Source organism: Dermochelys coriacea, chromosome 2 (genome assembly GCF_009764565.3).
Source record: "Dermochelys coriacea isolate rDerCor1 chromosome 2, rDerCor1.pri.v4, whole genome shotgun sequence".
Classification (NCBI taxonomy): domain Eukaryota; kingdom Metazoa; phylum Chordata; order Testudines; family Dermochelyidae; genus Dermochelys; species Dermochelys coriacea.
This window is the reverse complement of record NC_050069.1, coordinates 119,868,747-119,891,076: the sequence shown is the minus strand read 5'-3', so window position 1 is coordinate 119,891,076 and position 22,330 is coordinate 119,868,747. Positions and strand designations below refer to the sequence as shown.

Genomic DNA, 22,330 nt, shown 5'->3' with positions numbered 1-22,330 from the left:
TGTGGCACCTTAGAGACTAACAAATTTATTAGAGCATAAGCTTTCGTGAGCTACAGCTCACTTCATCGGATGCATTTAAAAATAAAATCAATTCAGATGAACCTGTTGAAGCAAGCAGTAAATTCATTTGTCACCTTTACATGTTTTTTCCCAGTAGCAAATCTGATAAAAAGAAACCTCATTTGTGTACAAAGATAATTTGCTGTCAGTATCAACAGAAATGTTCAGATTTTTGGTTCATGAACCCCCAGCATCAACAGTAATCAGTACAAAATTTTCAACAATGTTGTGGGTGTTCAAAAAACCTTCTGAATGGGGGTTCAAAGCTCTCTCCAACTATGCTGTGCTCTTGGCTACAGTATTTCCATTATATAACCAAAGATGTTATATAATTTTGCAACTCTCACATAACAAGAGGGAAAAAAACCCTAAATGTTTGTCTTATCTATAGACTTAAATTTAAATTACTAGCAAGAAATTTCATACTCAAGGTTCTGCTGCTAAGTGCATTCTGCCTCTAATGCTTACTAGTCTAAGTAGCCCTCTTGCAGAGTGAGAAGGTCTATATGATGGTGAACTCCAAATCCTTTAAAGATTTTGTAGATTGGACCCGGCACTCTGAATGCTTAAAAAGTACCTGCCCACTTCTCCTAAAATATTTTTCCTACCACTGTTGCAAGTAAAACTAAGCTTATTAGAACTGAAAAGATCAGAGGGGAAAAAAACCCCTTCTTTCTCAATTATGTTAGTTTGTGTCTATATGAGCCAATTCCATTGTTCCCCCCATATAGTCAGTCAGCCCCATTTCTGTAAAACAACAGGAAAATATGGTTGTAAAACCACAAAAAAAGTTGGCAGTGGGATCCAAAAGCAAGTTCAGAACCTAAGCAAAATTTAATTTTTGCTTTTCAAACTGACTACACTTCAAATTGTCTGTGCCCCTCTAACATTCTCTAAAAACCTGTGAACATTAAAAATATAAAAATGTTGAATACAACAACACATACAATACTAAAAGACTGTCATTTAACCAAACCACTTAGGAGGTGCTGAAAGGAAGAAAAAAGATTCAAAATATTCTATGCTTCATTTTTTATGCTACAGATATATTCTTACTAATTCGTAATAATACCAGTGCTGTTCTACTACATTCATCAGCCATAACCTCTGGTACCACCAAGTTGTTGCTTGCATCCATAACACTGCTGAGGGGACATATTGGCAATGACTGCATCAAGAAGGTCAAGTACTCTGGATATGCCCTACTGTACCGGATATAATGTAACTCAAAAAGCAAACTATTAATTCAGAAGAATTATTCTAACGGTAGAGTATACACAAACAGAGGTTCTAACTTGAAATATACTTGTCAACTAATTACAGTAAATTGCATGGAAAAACCAAGACTTACAAGATTAAGACAGGTGTGGCATAACCGCACGACTGGGAGATAGGAACTCCTGAATTCTAATATTGGATCTGACAGTGACTTTGGCTGTATCACTCAACACTGCTTCTGTTTTCATCTCAATAAAATGGGGATAATGCTTACCAACCCCAAAGAATACTGCAAGGATTAGAAGAGGTTTATTATATGCTGTGAATGTGAAAAATATTTTAAAGTGTTGGTACTTAGTACTATAAGCACAGCCCATTAAATAGAGTTGTCATAACTCACAAACATTCTTCTTACAGTTCCATTCATATACATAAGAAAGGAAAGTCAAACAATTCAAACGATATTAAAGAGAGGAGTCATTACTGTCCATCTGTTCACTCAGAGTATGGCTATACCTGGAAGATAAGTTAGCACTAATCAGGAAAACCCTCATGTAGTGCTCCTTCAGAAGTTTATGATGTATTGTTGATCACCCTGCAAGAGAATCTTCTGTATGAAGCACAATTCTCCTCAGTTTGGACTACATGAAAGAACAAGCAAAAGCAATGAGGCGTCCAAACCTTTTTACTGAAGGGTACTTCAGTGATATGATGTCAAAACAAGAATGATCGGTACTGTAGTCTTCATATCTGGTGGGAAATCCAGAGTAATTCCTTCTTAAATGTAGAGCTAGAAGACTAACACCTTCAAGTTTCAATCTAAGGCTAAAAGGAAGTCTTTTGTGGGATGAAAACAAATAATAATAAATAGTTTTGTGGATTAAAATAGGCATTTAACCAAAACACACTGGTCCCATACAGATTTTCATTTTGGTGCAGTGAAAATCAAAGGCTGTTGTGATGTCATGAAGAGAACTAGCTAGGACTTGAACACACACAACACAAATGAGCCTTCAAAGTGGCTTGTATAAACCCTCAATCTAAAGAAAAGCAATACTTTTTTTTTCAGGGAAGCCTCTCCAATCCCCCTCATGTTCAAACAGTAGTAATAGTTCTTCAGAGAAGTCATGGGAGCATAAATAGAAACAGCTTGATAAGCAAGTGGTAGACATCATATCACACTAGTGGTGACAGTAGAACTCATTCCACATACAAAGGATTTTACATTAAAGTTACCGTGCTCTTCTAGAGCTGACTGTATGCTGGCATTAACAACTGCAACTTTTCCACTCTTTTAATGATGACAATATGCTGGTCACAGTGTATAATCTCCTTCTCTGCTGTTAGCAGATCAGATACAAGAAAAACCTCCATACCATGTGCTATGGGCAGAAAAGAATCTGTGAGCTGCTCTCTCCCTTACCCATCCTATTTTCAAATCAAAAGCAATAACTAGGAAAGTGTGGGAAGACAGAGGTTGAGATTAATGTTCCTCCATGCTTTATAGCTTTATAAAGCTCCTTTTAAAACATTCAGGAAAATACTGTGGTAACTGACATGAAATGACAGTAATCTGTCACTATTTCACATTTCCCACTAGACTGATTCAAATTGTTATTTATGAACCTTATACTTCAATGGTCACTTTGATGACTAAACCATAAATTAGCATGTAAATTTGATTTCACAGTAACAACAAATTGTCAGCAAGCTGGGATATTATTTAATTTCTGTCGACATGCAATGAAAAAGTCAGCAAAACCAGCTGTGCTATATTATAATAAATCCCCAAACTTACAAAAATGCACACTACATCTAATATTTGCTTCATTGCTTTTGTGTTTAAAAACCAAAACAATTTATATAATATATGTTTTAGGGTTGGTTTTAAATATAAACTCATTATTTTATATCAGTTCACTTCATTAATTAAATTGTTCACTTAAAATAAGACTGAAAATAAACAATCAAGATGTTAGAGAAATGTGAGTCACGCAAAAATGATGTTTTTCATGGAACAGATGATTGTAAGTGTGACACAGAATGGAAGAAACTATAGGTCTGTTGTATTTTCACCCTCATTTATATTTGTACTTTAGGACAAGGTAGAGAGTTGTTTCTTAATATTTAGAGCTTGCCTTACGTGCTGACAGCATTGACATATATAATTTGTTCCACAATAAAAGACTGACAATGACTTTTGCTTATTTAGAAATACATTTTTCATTTGATAGAGAGACTAATTCAGCTTCAGTTATCCCAAATATCAACATTCAAGGCCCCCCACAGCTCAGACATCTCTGAAATTCACTTGCTAAACTCATTTCCTTCTATTAGATTGTTTTTAAAGAGAAGCCTCACCACATACCATCTGCTATTATTTTTACTCTAATAAAAATATATCTGTATATAGATACATATACACCCATATACATATACACCCAGACTTAGAAAGATTCTATCTTGTCTAAAAGAAGAAAAAATTTAAAAAAGGGTGTCCAAAGAAATGCTTAGATAAAATTAACGCTTCCAAAATAGTGAAAATATTCCATATCTGACAAGAATTTCCCCTTCCTCATTTCTATAAAATCCCCTGCTTTTTAAATATATTTTTCCCTGAAATTGTACACAGAGTGATCTCAAATGCAATCGAATTAAAGACATTTTTTGAATCAGCAGGTTTGCTTAGAACATGAAAGAAACCCCACTGGAGAGTAAAAGCTCTTAAAAGCTATAGACTTAGCAACTGACTTAGGTCTTCCTATAGCAAATGTAAGGTGAAGATAGTCAAGACAAATTAAAGAACAAAATTGAGAAACAGACAAATGGTTTTGTAGAAGAGAAAAATATAGATCTCTAAATGATCTTGCTGATTTACAATGCATTTAAGTTATGTGTATCAAACCATTACAAATTAAGACTATTTTAAAATTTAAATATTTAAATTTTTCAAATGTGAAAATCCAAACTGAAAATCAGTGGGAGTTGAGGTTCTATGTGTAAAGCTATGATTTAGTTATGGAAGTCGCTGCCCATGGGGTCAGGGAGCTGTGAGGTACCCCCGCTGCCTCTGGCGGCCCCTGGAGCTCCAAGCTGCCATAGGTGGCGGGGTACCCCGCAATTCCCAGCTGCCACGGGCAGCAAAGGCCCCTGGAGCTGCCGGCGGTGGGGGAACTCCGAAGCCCCTGGCTGCCATTGGCAGAAGGGTACCCTGCAGCTCCCAGCTGCCATGGGTGGCACAGGAACCCGAGTTCCCAGCCGCTGCGGGCAGTGGGGAACCCCCCGCAGCTCCCGGCTGACACCAGAGGTGGGGCACCCACAGCTCCTGGCCCCCACAGGCAGTGGGGGATCCCCCGAAGCTGCAGGCGGCAGGGGTACTCCGCAGCCCCTGCACAGCTGCCCTGCTTCAGGCAGTGTGGGGACCTGCAGATCCCCATTTTACCAGGGATATTTTTAAATAAAAGTCATGGACAGGTCACGGTTTCCGTGAATTTTTCTTTTTTGCCCGTGGCCTGTGACTTTTACTAAAAATATCTGTGACAAAATCTTCGCCTTAACTATATGGCCTTTGTGCCTTTGAAAATTTCCCCCTACAGGTGTAATTGTGTCTTTATATGTCTGAGCCATTTTCACCAAGATTTGCATGTTCATAGCTGAAGGCAAAATATGGCCCTAGAGGATTATTTCTAGATTGACAATTACGAGATTATCTCTTATTAAATTCATTTTTTTGCGAATACTTCAGAGTAACAAGGCAAACAAAATGAATGGATTAAAATGATTCTGTTGATGTCAGGACAACAGTCATTACCATGTTCTGAATAAACTTTAAACACAAATGCATTCATGGATCCAAACAAAGACTGAATGGTCATCTTGTGACAATGTCGCTTAAAAAAATATAACAACTATATTTGCTAGTGGCTATCTGGTGCCTATTATTTTATAAACAGGAACCAAACGAGGTAGTGGGAATGTAGAACAGAGATTAACCTAACTTGCTACTGTTATCTCCCTGCTCCTTTTTTCTTTAGGCATCAAAACAACAAAAGCACATATTTGAAGGACCTAACCAATTTTGTGTGTTCTTTCACCAGCTAGGTTAGAAAAAGTGCTTTCTTCCTTTCCCCATCATGTCAACTGACATGAAATAAGATCCAAGACCCAATTCTGCAAAGCCCCATTGAGATTTTGGAGGACTGGTCACATAAATATTATATAGTTGAAGCACAGGACTCAGAATAAGGAGAGCAGGGTTTTATTCCAAGCTCTGTCACAGACATACTATGATACCTTGGACCAAATCACTTAGGACCAAATTTTCCCAAGCATGGCTTCCAAATATAATTGCCTCAATTTGAGAATATTGAACTTGACACAGGCAGGACCTGAGCATCAACAGCTCCACTTAGGTTAATGGGACCAGTGAAAGCTAGGTCATAGGTGTGTCCAGTTGGATACATAAATGTTAAGGCATCCAAAATTAGAAGACATCTTTGAATGTGAACTAGTTGTGGCTTGCTGGCGCCAAACAGCAGGTCATATGAGTGGGACCCCCCGCCTCCCACACTTTTAAAGAACAAACCTTCTTTCAACAAATAATATCAGAGGTATTCTTCTGCTGTTATTGAATGGTTAATAGTTGACTCCACTTAGCAAGCGGTCTTCCAGCTTTTTAATTTAGAGCTGTCCTTTGGCCCCATAAAGCCTGCAGCCTCAGACCTTCCCTGACGTGGGAGAAATAAATTTGAAGAACAATCTTAGCTTTCGCTTGAAATAAAAATTGTTCTAGCCCCTTTCCTTGCAAAGAAAGCCTACAAAATGTAAACAAATGTAAAATAATCATGAGGATTGAAAGAAAATGGTAAGCTAGGCTCCATTTCTGAAGTAAGAGGCTAGAGGGAACTTACAGATACAACTTCTTATCATACATTATGTATAAAATTAATCAGTTAAGTTTGATATGTTTTCCAAGGAATCATTTCACTACCCTCCTTAGCCCTGTGCACATTGGTGTGAACACAGTGGACAGGAATCAATGATATCTGGGGTGCAAACAGGCAAAAAATATTGTCACAAACGTATTAAAAAACGTTAAGGATGGATATGCTTCTGCTTCTACACCATACTGGAGTGTGCCTCAAATTGGGCAAAAACAGAGTAAGGGAGGCTTAAGCTACTGGCACTCCCGTGAGCATATTAATATGCCAGTGATGGGGGAAGGAGGAAAAGAAAGGATGAGGAGATGGACATAGAGACCAAGAGAAAACACAACACAGGGAAAAGCAAAGCAAAGGAAAGACAGAACACATGGCAGCAGAGGACTGAAGAGCAGAAAAAAGAGGGACAGCAAAGGAGTTTAGAGAATAGTATGTAGAATCCCATTAGTACTAATGGGACTCATGCTTAAATCTTTCCAATCAAGGAGAACTGAATACTGTGCCAGTCACTCACTCCCTTACTCCGCCTCCCCACCATTTGTGAACAATAATACTTGTACAGGATCTCTCTTTCCCTTCTGTAAACTGGCATGGGACTTACACCCTTTAGGGGAGAACATGTTATTCAGCATTTTACAATTCTTAAGTAAAAGAGATGAACTAAAGTATGCTTACCTGCCGATGAATAATCTCTAGGTTTGTTCTTGCTTTATTCACTAATGTTTGTATCTCTTCTGAATCCTTTAGATGTTTGTTTTCTCTGAAGGCATCTCTTATCCTTCTGATGGCATATGTTCTAGACATTGTTAAAAAAAAAGCATCCGTAAGTGTATGAGTTTTGACATCAAGACAAGTTTTAAATTGTTTGGCTACTGTAGTAAATGCTGTTGAGGATATTTACAAACAGCTGTACACGCTAATCGTCCATTTATCTGCTTCAAACTTTATATTCTCTCTCTGTGTTCAGGTTAAATCCTATCATGCCCTTGTCAATACTATAAAACAGTGGTCAGGGCCTTGAACTGTAAAACCAGCTTCACTAGAAATTAATGTGGAAGAACTCTGTGCTTCATATACTTCAATTTTCTTCATGTGTACATCACCTCTGAGATGTATAAACATTTCTCTATGCCAACAGACTGGAATGTTATTGTAGATTATAAACATATAGTGGAATCAAAAACAAACAGTAGAATTACTCCTCTACACATCCTTACTTAATGTGTGGCAAGAAAGATGGTGGTTTCATCACTGGAAACAATAATTAACAATACCAAGGGAAACATAGAAAGCCCCCGTGTTGTCTAAACTTTCTTCACCAAGGCAGGGTTGTTTTTTTGTTTTGTTTTGTTTTGTTTTGTTTGTTTTTTTAAAGTTAAATACAACTACCTGGAGGGTCTCATTACATGCTCTCTGGTTACTTTTTTTTTTTAAACCAAAGATCGCCTTGTAACAATACGAGTAGCCACAAGAATAGTCCAATCATTATTGCTCTGCCTGTTATTGCTATTAAGATGCAGCACTGCTTGGCACTACAAAGCAAAAGCCTGAAATAGCACAACAGCACTACTTCTGCTGGATGCTAGTTATCCTGGTGCTCTGTAGCACTCATATTTCAGTCTCCTCTTTTCTTGTCAAGAGTGATTGAATCAGTGCACTGATTCTTGTTCCTGGCATTCCAAGGGTCATCAGGCAAAATGCTAACCACTGCATACATCAGTTTGTAACCTGAAAGTCACCAAAGGTGAGCTGCCGAATCAGCCATTCAAAAAGGTGTTTTATTTTTCTCAATGTGCATTTTGCTTTCCACTCGAGGAACAGTGCCCTTAGTCCCACTAACAGGTGGGAAAGAGGATGTGGCCTCTGCCCTTGCAAGGCAACACAGAAAAATGTCCAAAACTTTAGGTCCCAACGGCCATTTGAAACACAGATCAGAATTCTCCCACCATATTCAAAAGCCAATAAATAATTTTTGTTCAGTCTGCAATAAATCCCTTTACAAACACTAGATTAATTTCATTTTTGTTAAAAGACACTCTCAATTGACCAGTAGATATTTTTATGAGAGGCCAGATAATAAAAGTATTTGGTGCATGCTGATACTTTTTAGATATCTTTGTAATTCACACTATTATTGTCTATCACCATTTAAAATGCCTCACACTAATAAACATATTTATCTCAAACTTAAACATTTTGCACAGAAAGAAAAAAACAATGAAAACCACTCCAATAGCTTAATATTTTCAAATGTTACTTTTCAATCTAATACAAAAATGAAATGCAAGCTTCAGGTCCAACATGAAACTGTTGGAAATCTGATCATTAACCCCTCCCTCCACCCAATATATATATATATATCAAAAAGAATATTCTTAAGAAAAAAGATTAACAACCTGCTTCTCTACCATACCATTAGATGGTGCCATCCAGCTCTTAATGCAGTTTCCATGAGGTAAATGACATATTTTTGTAAGAGCTCATAAATAATACATTTCAATCACAGGAACCGGGGTGGTTATGAAGTGCTACCCTGCTGCCACAAACCAGCAGATGGTGTGTGCTTTTAATTAGGGCCTGTTCACCTATAATGTTACATGGATGTGTGTGTAGTTAATAGAATTTATTAAATATGGAAGCTCATTCTTATTTGCAGCTGGTGCCCTAGAAAAATTTTGAGGGCAAGCTGCTTAATTATTCTGGGGCAGACATAACCAAAAAATGTTGAGATTTAGTTTAATTTGTTGCTTGATAATGAATGACTGGATAAAGAAAATGCTCTTCATCCAGGGTGCATGTGTGTTTAAATGTACTCTATTTCTTAAAAGGAAAAAAAAAATCAGTGGTTTTCTGGGAATGGTTGTTTCCTGGAAGATATACAATCCTAACATACACTTTCTATCTTTTTTTTAAAAAAAAATGGTGTTCGTTATCCAGCTTTATTTTGCAAACACTCATGTGAGTAACTCTACCAAGGTGAGTAGCCCCCCTAATTTTAATGGGACTAATTACATGCATGTTTGTAGGTTTGGCCCCAGATTGCTTTTGCTCTTTTATATGTATGATGGATTAATTATCCATTTTCTAGTTTTTCACTCAATACACCAAACACAGTTGTTAAGAAAGAAAATTGATGTATTTAAGAACTGGCACAATTCACATTTACTGTCTAAACACTGTGTATGGCAAGAAATAAACATGTATGGGCAGCAGACTTGACTAAAGGATTACCTGGTGTTATCTTTTCCTTCTCTAATTTCTATAAGCCTGTAAATCTGTAAGCTGCCATTTTATATCCCAGTCCTGCAAAGACTTACGGACACGCTTAACTGTAAGCATGTGAGTAGTTCCAATTAATCAACTGGACTTTTCACGTGCTTAAAATTAAACATGTACTTAAGCTTTTGCAAAATTGGGGCATAAACGTGCAAATACCTGTAGTAGGAAGACAAAATTTTGCTGCAATTTACTATTATTAAAACTTTCTATACATCCTTGGATGGAAAGTGCTATATTTCAGTGCACTCTACAAAAATTAAAGTTAGCTTCACAATATCTCTGCAAGGTACTGAGGAAACAGAAGGAGAGAGTTCAAGTGACTAGCCTTAAGTCACACATGAAGTCTGTGGCAAAGCCAGGGACAGAACCTGAATCTCCTAACATCCAATCCTGAATGTTAACTGTAAGTTCAGCCTCTCTTCCTTTTTGGGAGGTATAAGGTAAACAGTTTCCAAACCCAACCCATTCTACTCTTCCAAGATTTGTTTAAAAAAAAAAAATGTTAACATATATTTTAGTCCTTCTCAATGTAACATCTTCTACAAAAGATAAAAACTGATTGTTTTGTACAGCCTCAGTTCTGAATCTTTATCCTCCTCTCATGCTTCTAGATCTTAACAATGCTCATAGAAAAATCCGCCAGTAACACTCTGGCTGCAATACCTCTGCAGGTCTCTGAACAACTGAGCCCTCTTAAAATTATAGAAACACACATGCTGTACATAGCAAGAAACAAGGATATGCAGACGCATGGACAGCATATGCCCTCTATTGCACACACTTGTTTTTCTCTTGAGAATAGCTGCTCCAAGGAAATCCCTTTGTTTGGCTCATAGTGAGTTGCAGACTGACTACTAATTATCATGATTACATTCATTCTCAGTCCAAGCAGTATAAACACAGCACAAATTCTTCTGTATTTTCATATAGTACAGGATTTACAAGTGAGAGCGTAGAGCATCTGAATATCCTTTAATAAATAATAATAAAAATAAACTCATCCAGGCATAATAGTTATTTGCGGATTAATACCTTACGCCTTTTGCTCCTGTTGATTCAAATGGTTCTTGCAGTATGTACTACATTGTCAGCCTGAGCAAGCAGGTTTCAGAAATGACACAGTTGCTGCAACAAAAATAGCAAGCTAACCCGCAATGCAAACTCTTGTATTAAAATTATCATAATGGATGTTTGAAACCATCATAAATAATCAATGCAGAAGGCCAGGGGAACAAGAGACAAAAAATATGGGGGTGGAGGAGTGGGAGGGGGAAGGGTGAATGGGAGGAAGGCAGAATTTGTCCACAGAAACTGCTGAGTCTATTCTAGGTAAATTACACAAGAACAGAATTTTAATTCTCTTGGAATATTTTTAACCTAATATTATTATTGCAAATAATATCTAAGCCAGGGGTGGCCAAACTGTGGCTTCGGAGCCACATGCAGCTCTTCAAAAGTTAATAAGCGACTCCTTGTATAGGTACCGACTCTGGAGCTGGAGTTACAGGCATCAACTTTCCAATGTGCCAGGGGGTGCTCACTGCTCAACCCCTGGCTCTGCCACAGGTTCTGCCCCTACTCCACACCTTTCCATTCCATCCCCTGAGCCTGCAGTATCCTTGCTCCTTCTCCCTCCTCCCCCCAGAGCCTCCTGCATACCACAAAACAGCTGATCGGGAGGTGCGGGGAGGGAAGGGCTGCTGGTGGGTGGGAGGGACTGGGAGCGGGGGGGGAGCTGATGGGGGGCTGTTGACATATTACTGTGGCTCTTTGGCAATGACATTGGTAAATTCTGGCTCCTTCTCAGGCTCAGGTGGGCCACCCCTGATCTAAGCTCTCCCATCAACATAGCACTGTCTACACAGGGGGTGGGTGGGGGAAGGCTGGTATAACTGTGTCGCTCAGGAATGTGGAATTTTACAACCATGAGCAATGTAGTTATACTGGCATAACTTTGCAGTGTAGACCAGGGCAAAGACAGCTTCACATGAGACAGAAATTGCACTGTCTCCATCCAAAATATTTTTTTGCTGTTCAAATCGTTTCCAAGCAATCATCATGCTGACATTCCAGTTCTTGTACTTAGCCCTGGTCTACACTAGGCATTGAGGTTGAATTTAGCTGTGTTAAATTGATGTAACCCTGCACCCGTCCACATGATGAAGCCCTTTTTTTCGACTTAAAGGGCTCTTAAAATTGATTTCCTTACTCCACCCCTGACAAGGGGATTAGCGCTGAAATCTGTTTTGCTGGGTTGAATTTGGGGTACTGTGGACACAAAAAGATGGTATTGACCTCTGGAAGCTATCCCAGAGTGCTCCAGTGTGACCACTCTGGACAGCACTTTCAACTCAGATGCACTGACCAGGTAGACAGGAAAACGACTGCGAATTTTTTATTTTCAATTTCCTGTTTGGCCAGTGTGGCAAGCTGCAGGTGACCATGCAGAGCTCATCAGCAGAGGTGACCATGATGGAGTCCCAGAATCGCAAAAGAGCTCCAGCATGGACCGAACGGGAGGTACGGGATCTGATCGCTGTATGGGGAGAGGAATCCGTGCTATCAGAACTACAGTCCAGTTTTCGAAATGCCAAAACATTTGTGAAAATCTCCCAGGGCATGAAGGACAGAGGCCATAACAGGGACCCGAAGCAGTGCCGCGTGAAACTTAAGGAGCTGAGGCAAGCCTACCAGAAAACCAGAGAGGCCAACGGCCGCTCCGGGTCAGAGCCCCAAACATGCCGCTTCTATGATGAGCTGCATGCCATTTTAGGGGGTTCAGCCACCACTACCCCAGCCGTATTGTTTGACTCCTTCAATGGAGATGGAGGCAACACGGAAGCAGGTTTTGGGGACGAGGAAGACGATGATGATGAGCATGTAGATAGCTCACAGCAAACAAGCAGAGAAACCGTTTTTCCCGACAGCCAGGACCCGTTTCTCACCCTGGACCTGGAGCCAGTACCCCCGAACCCACCCAAGGCTGCCTCCTGGACCCACCAGGTGGAGAAGGGACCTCTGGTGAATGTACCTTTTAAAATACAATACAAGGTTAAAAAGCCAGTATGTTTAATGATTAATTTGCCCTGGCATTTGTGGCTCTCGTAGATATACTCCCAAAGCCTTTTCAAAAGGTTTCTGGGGAGGGCAGCCTTATTCCATCCACCATGGTAGACACTTTACCACTCCAGGCCAGTAGCACGTACTCAGGAATCATTGTAAAACAAAGCATTGCAGTGTATGTTTGCTGGCGTTCAAACAACATCCGTTTTTTATCTCTCTGTATTAGCCTCAGGAGAGTGATATCATTCATGGTCACCTGGTTGAAATAGGGTGCTTTTCTTAAAGGGACATTCAGAGGTGCCCGTTCCGGCTGGGCTGTTTGCCTTTCATAGGAGTGGGTGCGTGAGATTCTGTGGCCTGCGCTGTGCAGGAGGTTGGACTAGATGATCAGAATGGTCCCTTCTGACCTTAGTATCTATGAATCTATGGCTGAACAGAAATGTTCCCCGCTGTTAGCCACGCGGTGGGGGGAGGCAAACAGTGACCTTGTAACGAAAGCACATGTGCTATGTATGTGATGTTAACAGCAAGGTTTACTGTGAAAGAGTGTACCCATGGTTCTATAAAATGTGTCTTTTCAAATACCACTGTCCCTTTTTTTTTCCTCCACCAGCTGCATGTGTTTCAAGGATCACAGGATCTTCTCCTTCCCAGAGGCTAGCAAAGATTAGAAGGCGAAAAAACGCACTCGCGATGAAATGTTCTCTGAGCTTATGCTGTCCTCCCACACTGACGGAGCACAGACAAATGCATGGAGGCAGACAATGTCAGAGTGCAGGAAAACACAAAATGACCGAGAACAGAGGTGGCGGGCTGAAGAGAGTAAGTGGTGGACTGAAGCTGAAAGGTGGCGGCAGCGTGATGAGAGGAGGCAGGATTCAATGCTGAGGCTGCTGGCGGATCAAATTAATATGCTCCAGCATATGGTTGAGCTGCAGGAAAGGCAGCAGGAGCACAGACCGCCACTACAGCCCCTGTGTAACCAACTGCCCTCCTCCCCAAGTTCCATAGCCTCCTCACCCAGACACCCAAGAACGCAGGGGGGGGGTCCTCTGGTCAGTCATGAAACCGGTTTTCAAAGCTTCTCTGATGCGCACCGCACCCTCCTGTGCTCTTCTAACCACCCTGGTGTCTGGCTGTGCGTAACCAGCAGCCAGGCGATTTGCCTCAACCTCCCACCCCGCCATAAACATCTCCCTCTTACTCTCACAGATATTGTGGAGCGCACAGCAAGCAGTAATAACAATGGGAATATTGGTTTTGCTGACGTCTAACCAAATCAGTAAACTGCACCAGCGTGCTTTTAAACATGCAAATGCACATTCTACCACCATTCTGCACTTGCGCACCCTGTAGTTGAACGGCTCCTGACTACTCTCCACGCTGCCTATGTATGGCTTCATGAGCCATGGCATTAAGGGGTAGGCTGGTTCCCCAAGGATAACTATAGGCATTTCAACATCCCCAACAGTTATTTTCTGGTCTGGGAAAAAATTCCCTTCCTGCAGCTTTTGAAACAGAAGAGAGTTCCTGAAGATGCGAGCGTCACGTACCTTTCCCAGCCATCCCACGTTGATGTTGGTGAAATGTCCCTTGTGATCCACCAGTGCTTGCAGCACTATTGAAAAGTACCCCTTGCAGTTTATGTACTCGCTGGCTTGGTGCTCCGGTGCCAAGACAGGGATATGGGTTCCGTTTATGGCCCCACCACAGTGAGGGAATCCCATTGCAGCAAAGCCATCCACTATGACCTGCGCATTTCCCAGGGTCACTACCCTTGATATCACCAGATCTTTGATTGCGTTGGATACTTGCATCACAGGAGCCCCCACAGTAGATTTGCCCACTCCAAATTGATTCCCGACTGACCGGTAGCTGTAAGGCATTGCAAGCTTCCACAGGGCTATTGCCACTCGCTTCTCAACTGTGAGGGCTGCTCTCATCTTGGTATTCTTGTGCCTTAGGGCAGGGGAAAGCAAGTCACAAAGTTCCATGAAAGTGCCCTTACACATGCGAAAGTTTCGCAGCCACTGGGAATCGTCCCAGACCTGCAACACTATGCGGTTCCACCAGTCTGTGCTTGTTTCCTGGGCCCAGAATCAGCGTTCCACTGCATGAGCCTGCCCCATTAGCACCATGCTGCCCACATTGCCAGGGCACGTGCTTTGAGAGAAGTCTGTGTCCATGTCCTCATCACACTCGTAACTGCGCTGATGTCACCTACTCGCCCGGTTTCGCTTTGCCAGGTTCTGTTGCTGCATATACTGCTGGATAATGCATGTGGTGTTTAATGTGCTCCTAATCGCCGAAGTGATCTGAGCGGGCTCCATGCTTGCCGTGGTATGGCTTCTGCACAGAAAAAAGGCGCAGAACGATTGTCTGCTGTTGTCCTGACGGAGGGAGGGGCGACTGACGACATGGCTTACAGGGTTGGCTTGCCGGGAATTAAAATCAACAAAGAGGGTGGCTTTGCGAGAAACTGAATGGCCGCCTCAAGGATAGAACTCAAAACCTCAAGGATAGAACGCAAAACTGGGTTTAGCAGGCCATTGATTTCACAGAGGGAAGGAGGGAGGAGAAAATGAATACAAAACAAATCTGGTCTATTTCTTGTTTTGAGCCACTTCATCTATCTTTATACATCTTGCTGGCTGCAGACTGTGCAGTACGACCGCTAGCCAACGTCACCTCCTGGGTGCTCGGCAGAAGACAGTGCAGTATGACTGCTGGCCATCATCTTCTGCTGGCTGCAGATTAAAAGACAGTGCACTGCTGGTACGACTCAAATCGCCATGCGACAAAACAAGGGAAATGACTTGGCTGAGTCACTCCCATATTTTCCCAGGCGCCTGGTTAAAAGAGCACCCAGGACTACATCAACGACAGCTACCAGTCAGTCTGCTGCCAAAAGGCAATAAACTGCTGCTATGTAGCAATGCAGTACCACGTCCACCAGCACCCAGCAGACATACGGTGACAGTTAGCTGAGCGGACTCCATGCTTGCCGTGGTATGGCGTCTGCACAGGTAAGTCAAGAAAAAAGATGCAAAACGATTGTCTGCCCTTGCTTTTACGGAGGGAGGGTGGGAAGGGGGGCCTGATGATATGTACCCAGAACCACCCGCGACAATGTTTTAGCCCCATCAGGCACTGGGATTTCTACCCAGAATTCAAATAGGCGATGGAGACTGCAGGAACTGTGGGATAGCTACCCACAGTGTAAAGCTCCAGAAGTCGACGGTTGCCTCGGTACTGTGGACACAGTCCGCCGACTACATGCACTTGGAGCATTTGTGTGGGGACACACACACTCGACTGTATAAAAACGCTTTCTACAAAACCGACTTCTATAAATTCAACCTAATTTTATAGTGTAGACATACCCTTAGGCACCACTCCTGCAAAACCTCAATCCTGCAAAGTAAGTGCAATTCAACATCTGAGATTATCCAAATCCATTTTGATTGAACTTCAGTCTGCTTACACTTTGTTACAAAATGAGATTTTTCACAATATAAACCAATTTAGCAGAATAAAAGGGCACATTTCTGGATCCATAGTTTTAAAGAACTGAAGCATCCCGATCCAGACTTGCTTTTATTATTATTATTATTTTTAACTTATGCAAAGAAGCAGTGTCTGAAACTATTTTTTAAAAAAAGTCACATCAAACAATTGAAGAAAAACGGCTTGCTTATTTCTATGGTGTTCAATTGTCAAACTCTCTGTAGTAGTTCATGACTGTCAAGAAGCAGGGCAGAGACCCGAAACTGGTGTGTGTTCTATAATTAAATTTCACCAACCCACTAACAAGTGTGAACTCCTAAAGCACTATAGCAGTCTTACCACGAGTCAGACAATTCTGTTGGGCATTCCAGTCTATCTTGCCATTCAGGCAAGCTGTACTTAGTAATAGCTGCTTGCTATACACCAAAGATCACATAAGATTGAGGTTGCTTCCAGTCCTAAAAGATCAGTCACTTATCTCAGGTCAATTTGTACATTAGATCTCTCACCGAAGACAATGCTTGTAGCCAATCCTATAATGAGTAAGGTTCACAGAGCTGAAGAAGAGCGCTGTGTAAGCTCGAAAGCTTTCCTCTCTCTCCAACAAAAGTTGGTTCAGTAAAAGATATTACCTCACCCACCCTGTTTCTCTAATATCCTGGGACCAACAAGGCTACAAAACACGACATACAGAAAACAGCCAGTACAGTCTATCTATAAAGCCAGCATGGTCTGTTAATAAAGCCAGTTTAACTGGCCCAAGAAGGACAGGGCAAAAACATGGTGGCACGTGCCAACATAAAAGCTCCAAAACCACACATCCTTGTTGCTGCTGGTGTACCAGAGAAATGGGGGCAAGGTCAAGATGGAATACACTGATTTTCAGCTGCATTTTCAGCCCCCAGAGTCTTTTTGGGGTATCCTTTATGTCCAAATTTTTAAAGTTTTGATTTTTGCCCATGCCCTACAGACCACTGAAATATTAAGCCTGATGCTTTGGGGAGCAATGCTACCTTACTACTCACACTATTGTCCATAGCCTGGTCACTGCTTGCAATTTTATTTTATTTTTTTATTTATTTTATAAATGCAGGAGCATTTTCTTTATTTACATATAGAAAACATTTTCCCAAAGCATCATTTACTTCAGAGGAATGAACCTAGATGAGTGGGTGGCACCGATACCAGGTTTGCCGTGTTTCACTGGCTTGTAAGTGATGGAAAAGTTGCCCAGGTAGCGGCCAATCATCTCGGGCTTGATTTCCACCTGGTTGAAAGTTTTGACATTGTATACACCAACCATGCTGCCCACCATCTTGGTGAGGATGATCATGTCGTGCAAGTGAGTTTTGACTATCTCTAGCTTCTCCATGGGAAGGGCCTCCTTCTTGGCCTTGCGACGGCACTTCAGGAGGGAATGTTGCTTACGACGCAGGCCGCGGTTTAGACACCTGTGCTGGTGAGCAATGTGCAGCTGCATCAGCTGCTCGTAGGACATATCGAGGGGCTGATCCAGAACACCACCACTGTAGGTGAATTTCCTAAAGGTCCGTTTCTTCTTCTGTTCGACTTCTGCCATTTTGTTAAGTTTTTACCTTTGGGAGACTCATTCCCTCCTCCTCCTTGGGCTACTTATTCTCCAGGAACGAATCTCCACTACAGATGGCCACTTTAGAAGAGCTGTTTGGGAAATACCAATTATTTTTTGTGGGAAATTTCAAAGTTTTTTTGTTTTTGTTTTCAAAATTTCCTGCATAAAAAGTTTGTTTTTGAAGTAAAACTGAAACGAGTTTTCAGTTAAAACATTTCAATCAGCTCTAATGCTCACAGAAGGGAAAAATTACATAATTTCAATGCAGAATTACATGGTATTTTCATGCAGGAATTTCAAGTCACTCACTTCCCCTCACAGTTTGTTGGGGAGCCCTTCAGAGGGAGAGTTTATCATACACCTTGATGGTTTTGAAGCATTCATTTGTCAACCATTCTGTTTTCCTGGGGATGTCTTCTCTTCCTGCCATATCAGGATCTGATTGGAAGGTTATGCACTGGGGTACTGCATAACTACCAGAACTCAAGCTCTTACCTCACACCATTAACTATAAATAATCTGTAGAGCTTGGGAAGTTGCACCAAGAAGTCAGGACCAAGAAATGAGAATTATGAAAAAAATTTCTTCAGAGAAGCAGAATTACAACATATGCAATTTTTCCTTAACCACTTCTGTATAGCTCTTTGAGATCCTCAAAAAAGAGGCATTATATCAGTGAAAAGTATTTACTAACAAACAACCAGAAGCAGCGGAAATTCAATCTGTGCTTCCAGGAATGGGAAAAAGTAGGAGACTATGAAGGCAGTTTTCAGATAATTTTTCAGTGTCTTATTGAAATCATTTTATCATCCAAGTGTAGCACCATTTTAACAGAAATTATCCTCCCTTTTACTTTACTGCAGATATTGTCTGGAACTGTTGAACACATACAGTTAGTTGGTGACCACTAACCCAGAATAAAAATGTGTATTATTAAATGTAGTCACTGTGCTCTATCTTGCATGCACACCTTCCCTGAACCACCTTCTGTGACCTCTGCTTATGTGCATCTGTCATGTAATTAACATCCAATTAAACCAAAAGTATAACGTAGATCAGTGTTTCCCAAACTTGTTCTGCTGCTTGTGCAGGGAAAGCCTCTGGCGGGCTGGGCCAGACCGATTTGTTTACCTGCCGCGTCCGCGGGTTCGGCCAATTGCGGCTCCCAGTGGCTGCGGTTCGCCGCTCCAGGCCAATGGGGGGTGCGGGAAGGGCAGCCAGCACATCCCTCGGCCCGTGCTGCTTCCCACAGCTCCCATTGGCCTGGAGCGGCAAACTGCAGCCACTGGGAGCCGTGATCGGCCGAACCTGCGGAAGCGGCAGGTAAACAAACTGGCCCGGCCCACCAGGGCCTTTCCCTGCACAAGCAGCATTCCAAGTCTGGGAAACACTGATGTAAATGGTTAATGGTTTCAGTGCAGAGATTTGAGGCCAAAGGTACTGCAGGTGCATGGCTACACAAGGTGCTAATCAGGTAGCAGCTGCACATAAGTAGAAAGCATCAAAAGTGGTTGGGGTCAATGTGGAAAACAGTTCTCAGGCAAATGCATTTCAAGATACAGTGTCATAGGCAACGGGCACTAGCTACCAGCTTTAAAATCTTGGACATTACTGGCCAAAAACAGTAGTAAAAACAATAGTTTTCTCCTAATGCACATAAATTTACCTTAAAACTAACTTTTAATACTTCTGCCTTTGCTATTCCCTAAAATGCAGCTCAAGTATCCTTCCATTTTATTGTGTGTCAATTCCTCCCAAAATAGAAGCTTCCGAGGAGTGAAGTCTGAACCACTGCCTGCTATAGAAATACTGAAATTCAACAGGTACAGATGAGAAAATAATTGCTGCTCAGGGATTCAGATATTCTTGTTATTAGAAAATACTTATGCAAGGTCAAATTTATACATATATATATATATATATATACACACACACACACACACACACACACATATAAAAATCACTGCGGTTTTTCTTTAAGTCTTAGGCACAAAAGATAAAAGAACTATTTGTTAAAATGGAGTGCAAAAAAAAAAATACCTGAGAACACTGTGCAAAGGCACATTTGTTTTTACTACACAGCACTTTTCCTTCAAAATAATTCTGGTCAAGTAATAATGTTAGAGAGTCTCAACATTTTGCATTTATCAATACTCAAAACATGTTAATGGTGAAAGTCATCTTCCAAAAGAGGCCTTATAAATGTGCTGACATTTCTCCTTGTCTATTATTGTGAACAAAAATAATGTCTTAATGGAGCATATCACAGTTATAAGCCACCAGACTGCTAAAAAGAATGGCACAGCTATTACAGATTGTTATTTAGGATCCAAAACACTGGGGCAGAAGGAGTAAATGGTGATATAGAATCTGAACAAACAAAAGAGATAGATCACATGGGAAGAGGCCTGAAGGCTTCATCAAGAAAGAAAAAAGAGAGAACAAAATTACATTTCTCTATCAACTAAAGTTGTGGGTTATTATATAAGTTATATAATGTAGTACCTCACCTATAGGAAATCCACTCTGGTGGCCAATTATAAAATAAAAAGTTTCAGAGTAGCAGCCGTGTTAGTCTGTATTCGCAAAAAGAAAAGGAGTACTTGTGGCACCTTAGAGACTAACAAATTTATTAGAGCATAAGCTTTCGTGAGCTACAGCTCACTTCATCGGATGCATTTGCAAATGCATCCGATGAAGTGAGCTGTAGCTCACGAAAGCTTATGCTCTAATAAATTTGTTAGTCTCTAAAATAAAAAGGTTTTCCAATTTTATCATGCTTTTTCTGAGGGAGACGAGGCGCAGTGTTATGCAAAGAGAGGATGAAACATTTACTGATTCAGAAAAGACTCCCTTCTAAAAAACCTACTGTTAACTTCTTCCATTTATAGTTTGATTCTCTTTTTCCCCCCTTACGGATAGCTATGGTCTTGATATACTAAAAGTATTAGCTGCAAGGATCTCAGTTCATATGGGCAAAACATGAACTGGAGGGAATTTGCTCAGCTATATTTACATTCTAGACCAACGTCTAGTTTAAAAACTGAAAGCCTCAGGGACAAAAAGTCTGCTGAAGATTCATTTTAAATTACCTGAAACTTTTATTGCTTGGCCAGATATCAGTGCAGAGCTGAAATATAACGAATTACTCCAAAGGAAAGGAATATCTCTTTTTAATATTTTTTATATTTCCTAATTCTTTAAACTCTCATTAGAAGTCACCAGCAAGGGTCAAATAGAAACTTTTAACAAACAATATAACAGATACCCTATGCAGACACTTTAATGTAAAGTTAAAATTTGAGAATTTAATATAAACAGAATCCTAGTCAGGTCAGTAACCATATCTAGCTCTCCCACAAGTACTCATACTTCACAGTTAGGGATGGCATAGTGTCTTGTGGAATTTAATCCAGGAGCAAACAGAATGGTGTAGGTGTAATGTTGTTTTATTATTATTTTATTTATTATTAGCAGAGCTCCAGCTCTCAAAGTTTCCACACTAGACAAACTTCTAGCAGTGCTGTGACTCTCAAATTACAATACAGTAAAGATATCTGGCTGTAATAAAAAAGCCTAGGTCTACTCATTGAACAAAGACTTGGGAGAAAAATCCTCTTTTGAGGCAAGTTTGGGGCTTTCATCTAAAACAAAATCAGCATCAGTTTCTAGTCCTTGAAATTGTGAAGATAACCTTCGAAATGAGGATTGTAAATCAATCCAGGAGTATCTTCCTGAATTTACTAAGAGATGACACCTTCAGTGCCTCTTTTGCTTACAGGTTTCCCAAGCAACTAAACTAACAAGCCACTGGTCAGTTTCACTGCTAATATACAGCAAACAGGGAAAAATTAAAAATGAGCTCTCAAAACTGGATACTCTCATAAAGAACCAACCTTCCACACACATTTCCTCGTGACTGGACTTTACAAAAACTAGACAAGCCATCTACAACACACACTTTGCTTCTCTACAAAAGAAAAAGGACACTAAACTATCTAAACTACTACATGCCACAAGGGGCCACAACAGTGATTCCCTTAACCCACCCAGCAATATTGTTAATCTGTCCAACTATACTCTTAGCCCAGCAGAAGAATCTGTCCTATCTCGGGGCCTCTCCTTTTGCCCCTCCACCCCCACGAACATGATAGAGTTCTGTGGTGACTTAGAATCCTATTTTCGATGTATCCGACTCAAGGAATATTTCCAGCACACCTCTGACCAACGTATTAACCCACAGGGACCTTCCTACCAACACTACAAAAAGAAGGATTCTGGGTGGACTCCTCCTGAAGGTCGAAATAACAGACTGGACTTCTACATAGAGTGCTTCCGCCGACGTGCACGGGCTGAAATTGTGGAAAAGCAGCATCGCTTGCCCCATAACCTCAGCCGTGCAGAGCACACTGCCATCCACAGCGTCAGAAAGAACTCTGACATCATAATCAAAAAAGGTGACAAAGGAGGTGCTATCGTCATCATGAATAGGTCAGAATATGAACAAGAAGCTACTAGGCAGCTCTCCAACACCACTTTCTACAAGCCATTACCCTCTGATCCCACTGAGGGTTACCAAAAGAAACTACAGCATTTGCTCAAGAAACTCCCTGAAAAAGCACAAGAACAAATCCGCACAGACACACACCCCTGGAACCCCGAGCTGGGGTAT

General features: G+C 41.0%; 2 protein-coding genes across 22 annotated transcripts in view; both read right to left on the bottom strand.

The window, feature by feature from the left end:
• LYRM4 (LYR motif containing 4) overlaps window positions 1-22,330 on the bottom strand; it is a 209,120-nt gene that overhangs the window by 148,101 nt on the left and 38,689 nt on the right. For 19 of the 21 annotated variants that reach the window (XR_006279025.1, XR_006279028.1, XR_006279027.1 and 16 more), the window contains exon 2: window positions 6,894-7,014. Coding sequence is in view for 13 of the 21 variants with exons in the window: in XM_043508376.1 (XP_043364311.1) it covers window positions 6,894-7,014 (121 nt within the window). In the remaining 8 variants the exon portion in view is untranslated. The other 2 variants (XM_043508373.1, XM_043508371.1) reach the window with 2 other exon arrangements.
• Window positions 17,156-17,757, bottom strand: LOC119850527 (40S ribosomal protein S15-like). The gene has a single exon (XM_038388638.2). It carries the CDS (start codon window positions 17,644-17,646, stop codon window positions 17,209-17,211), a length of 438 nt encoding a protein of 145 aa, XP_038244566.1. The 5' UTR covers window positions 17,647-17,757; the 3' UTR covers window positions 17,156-17,208.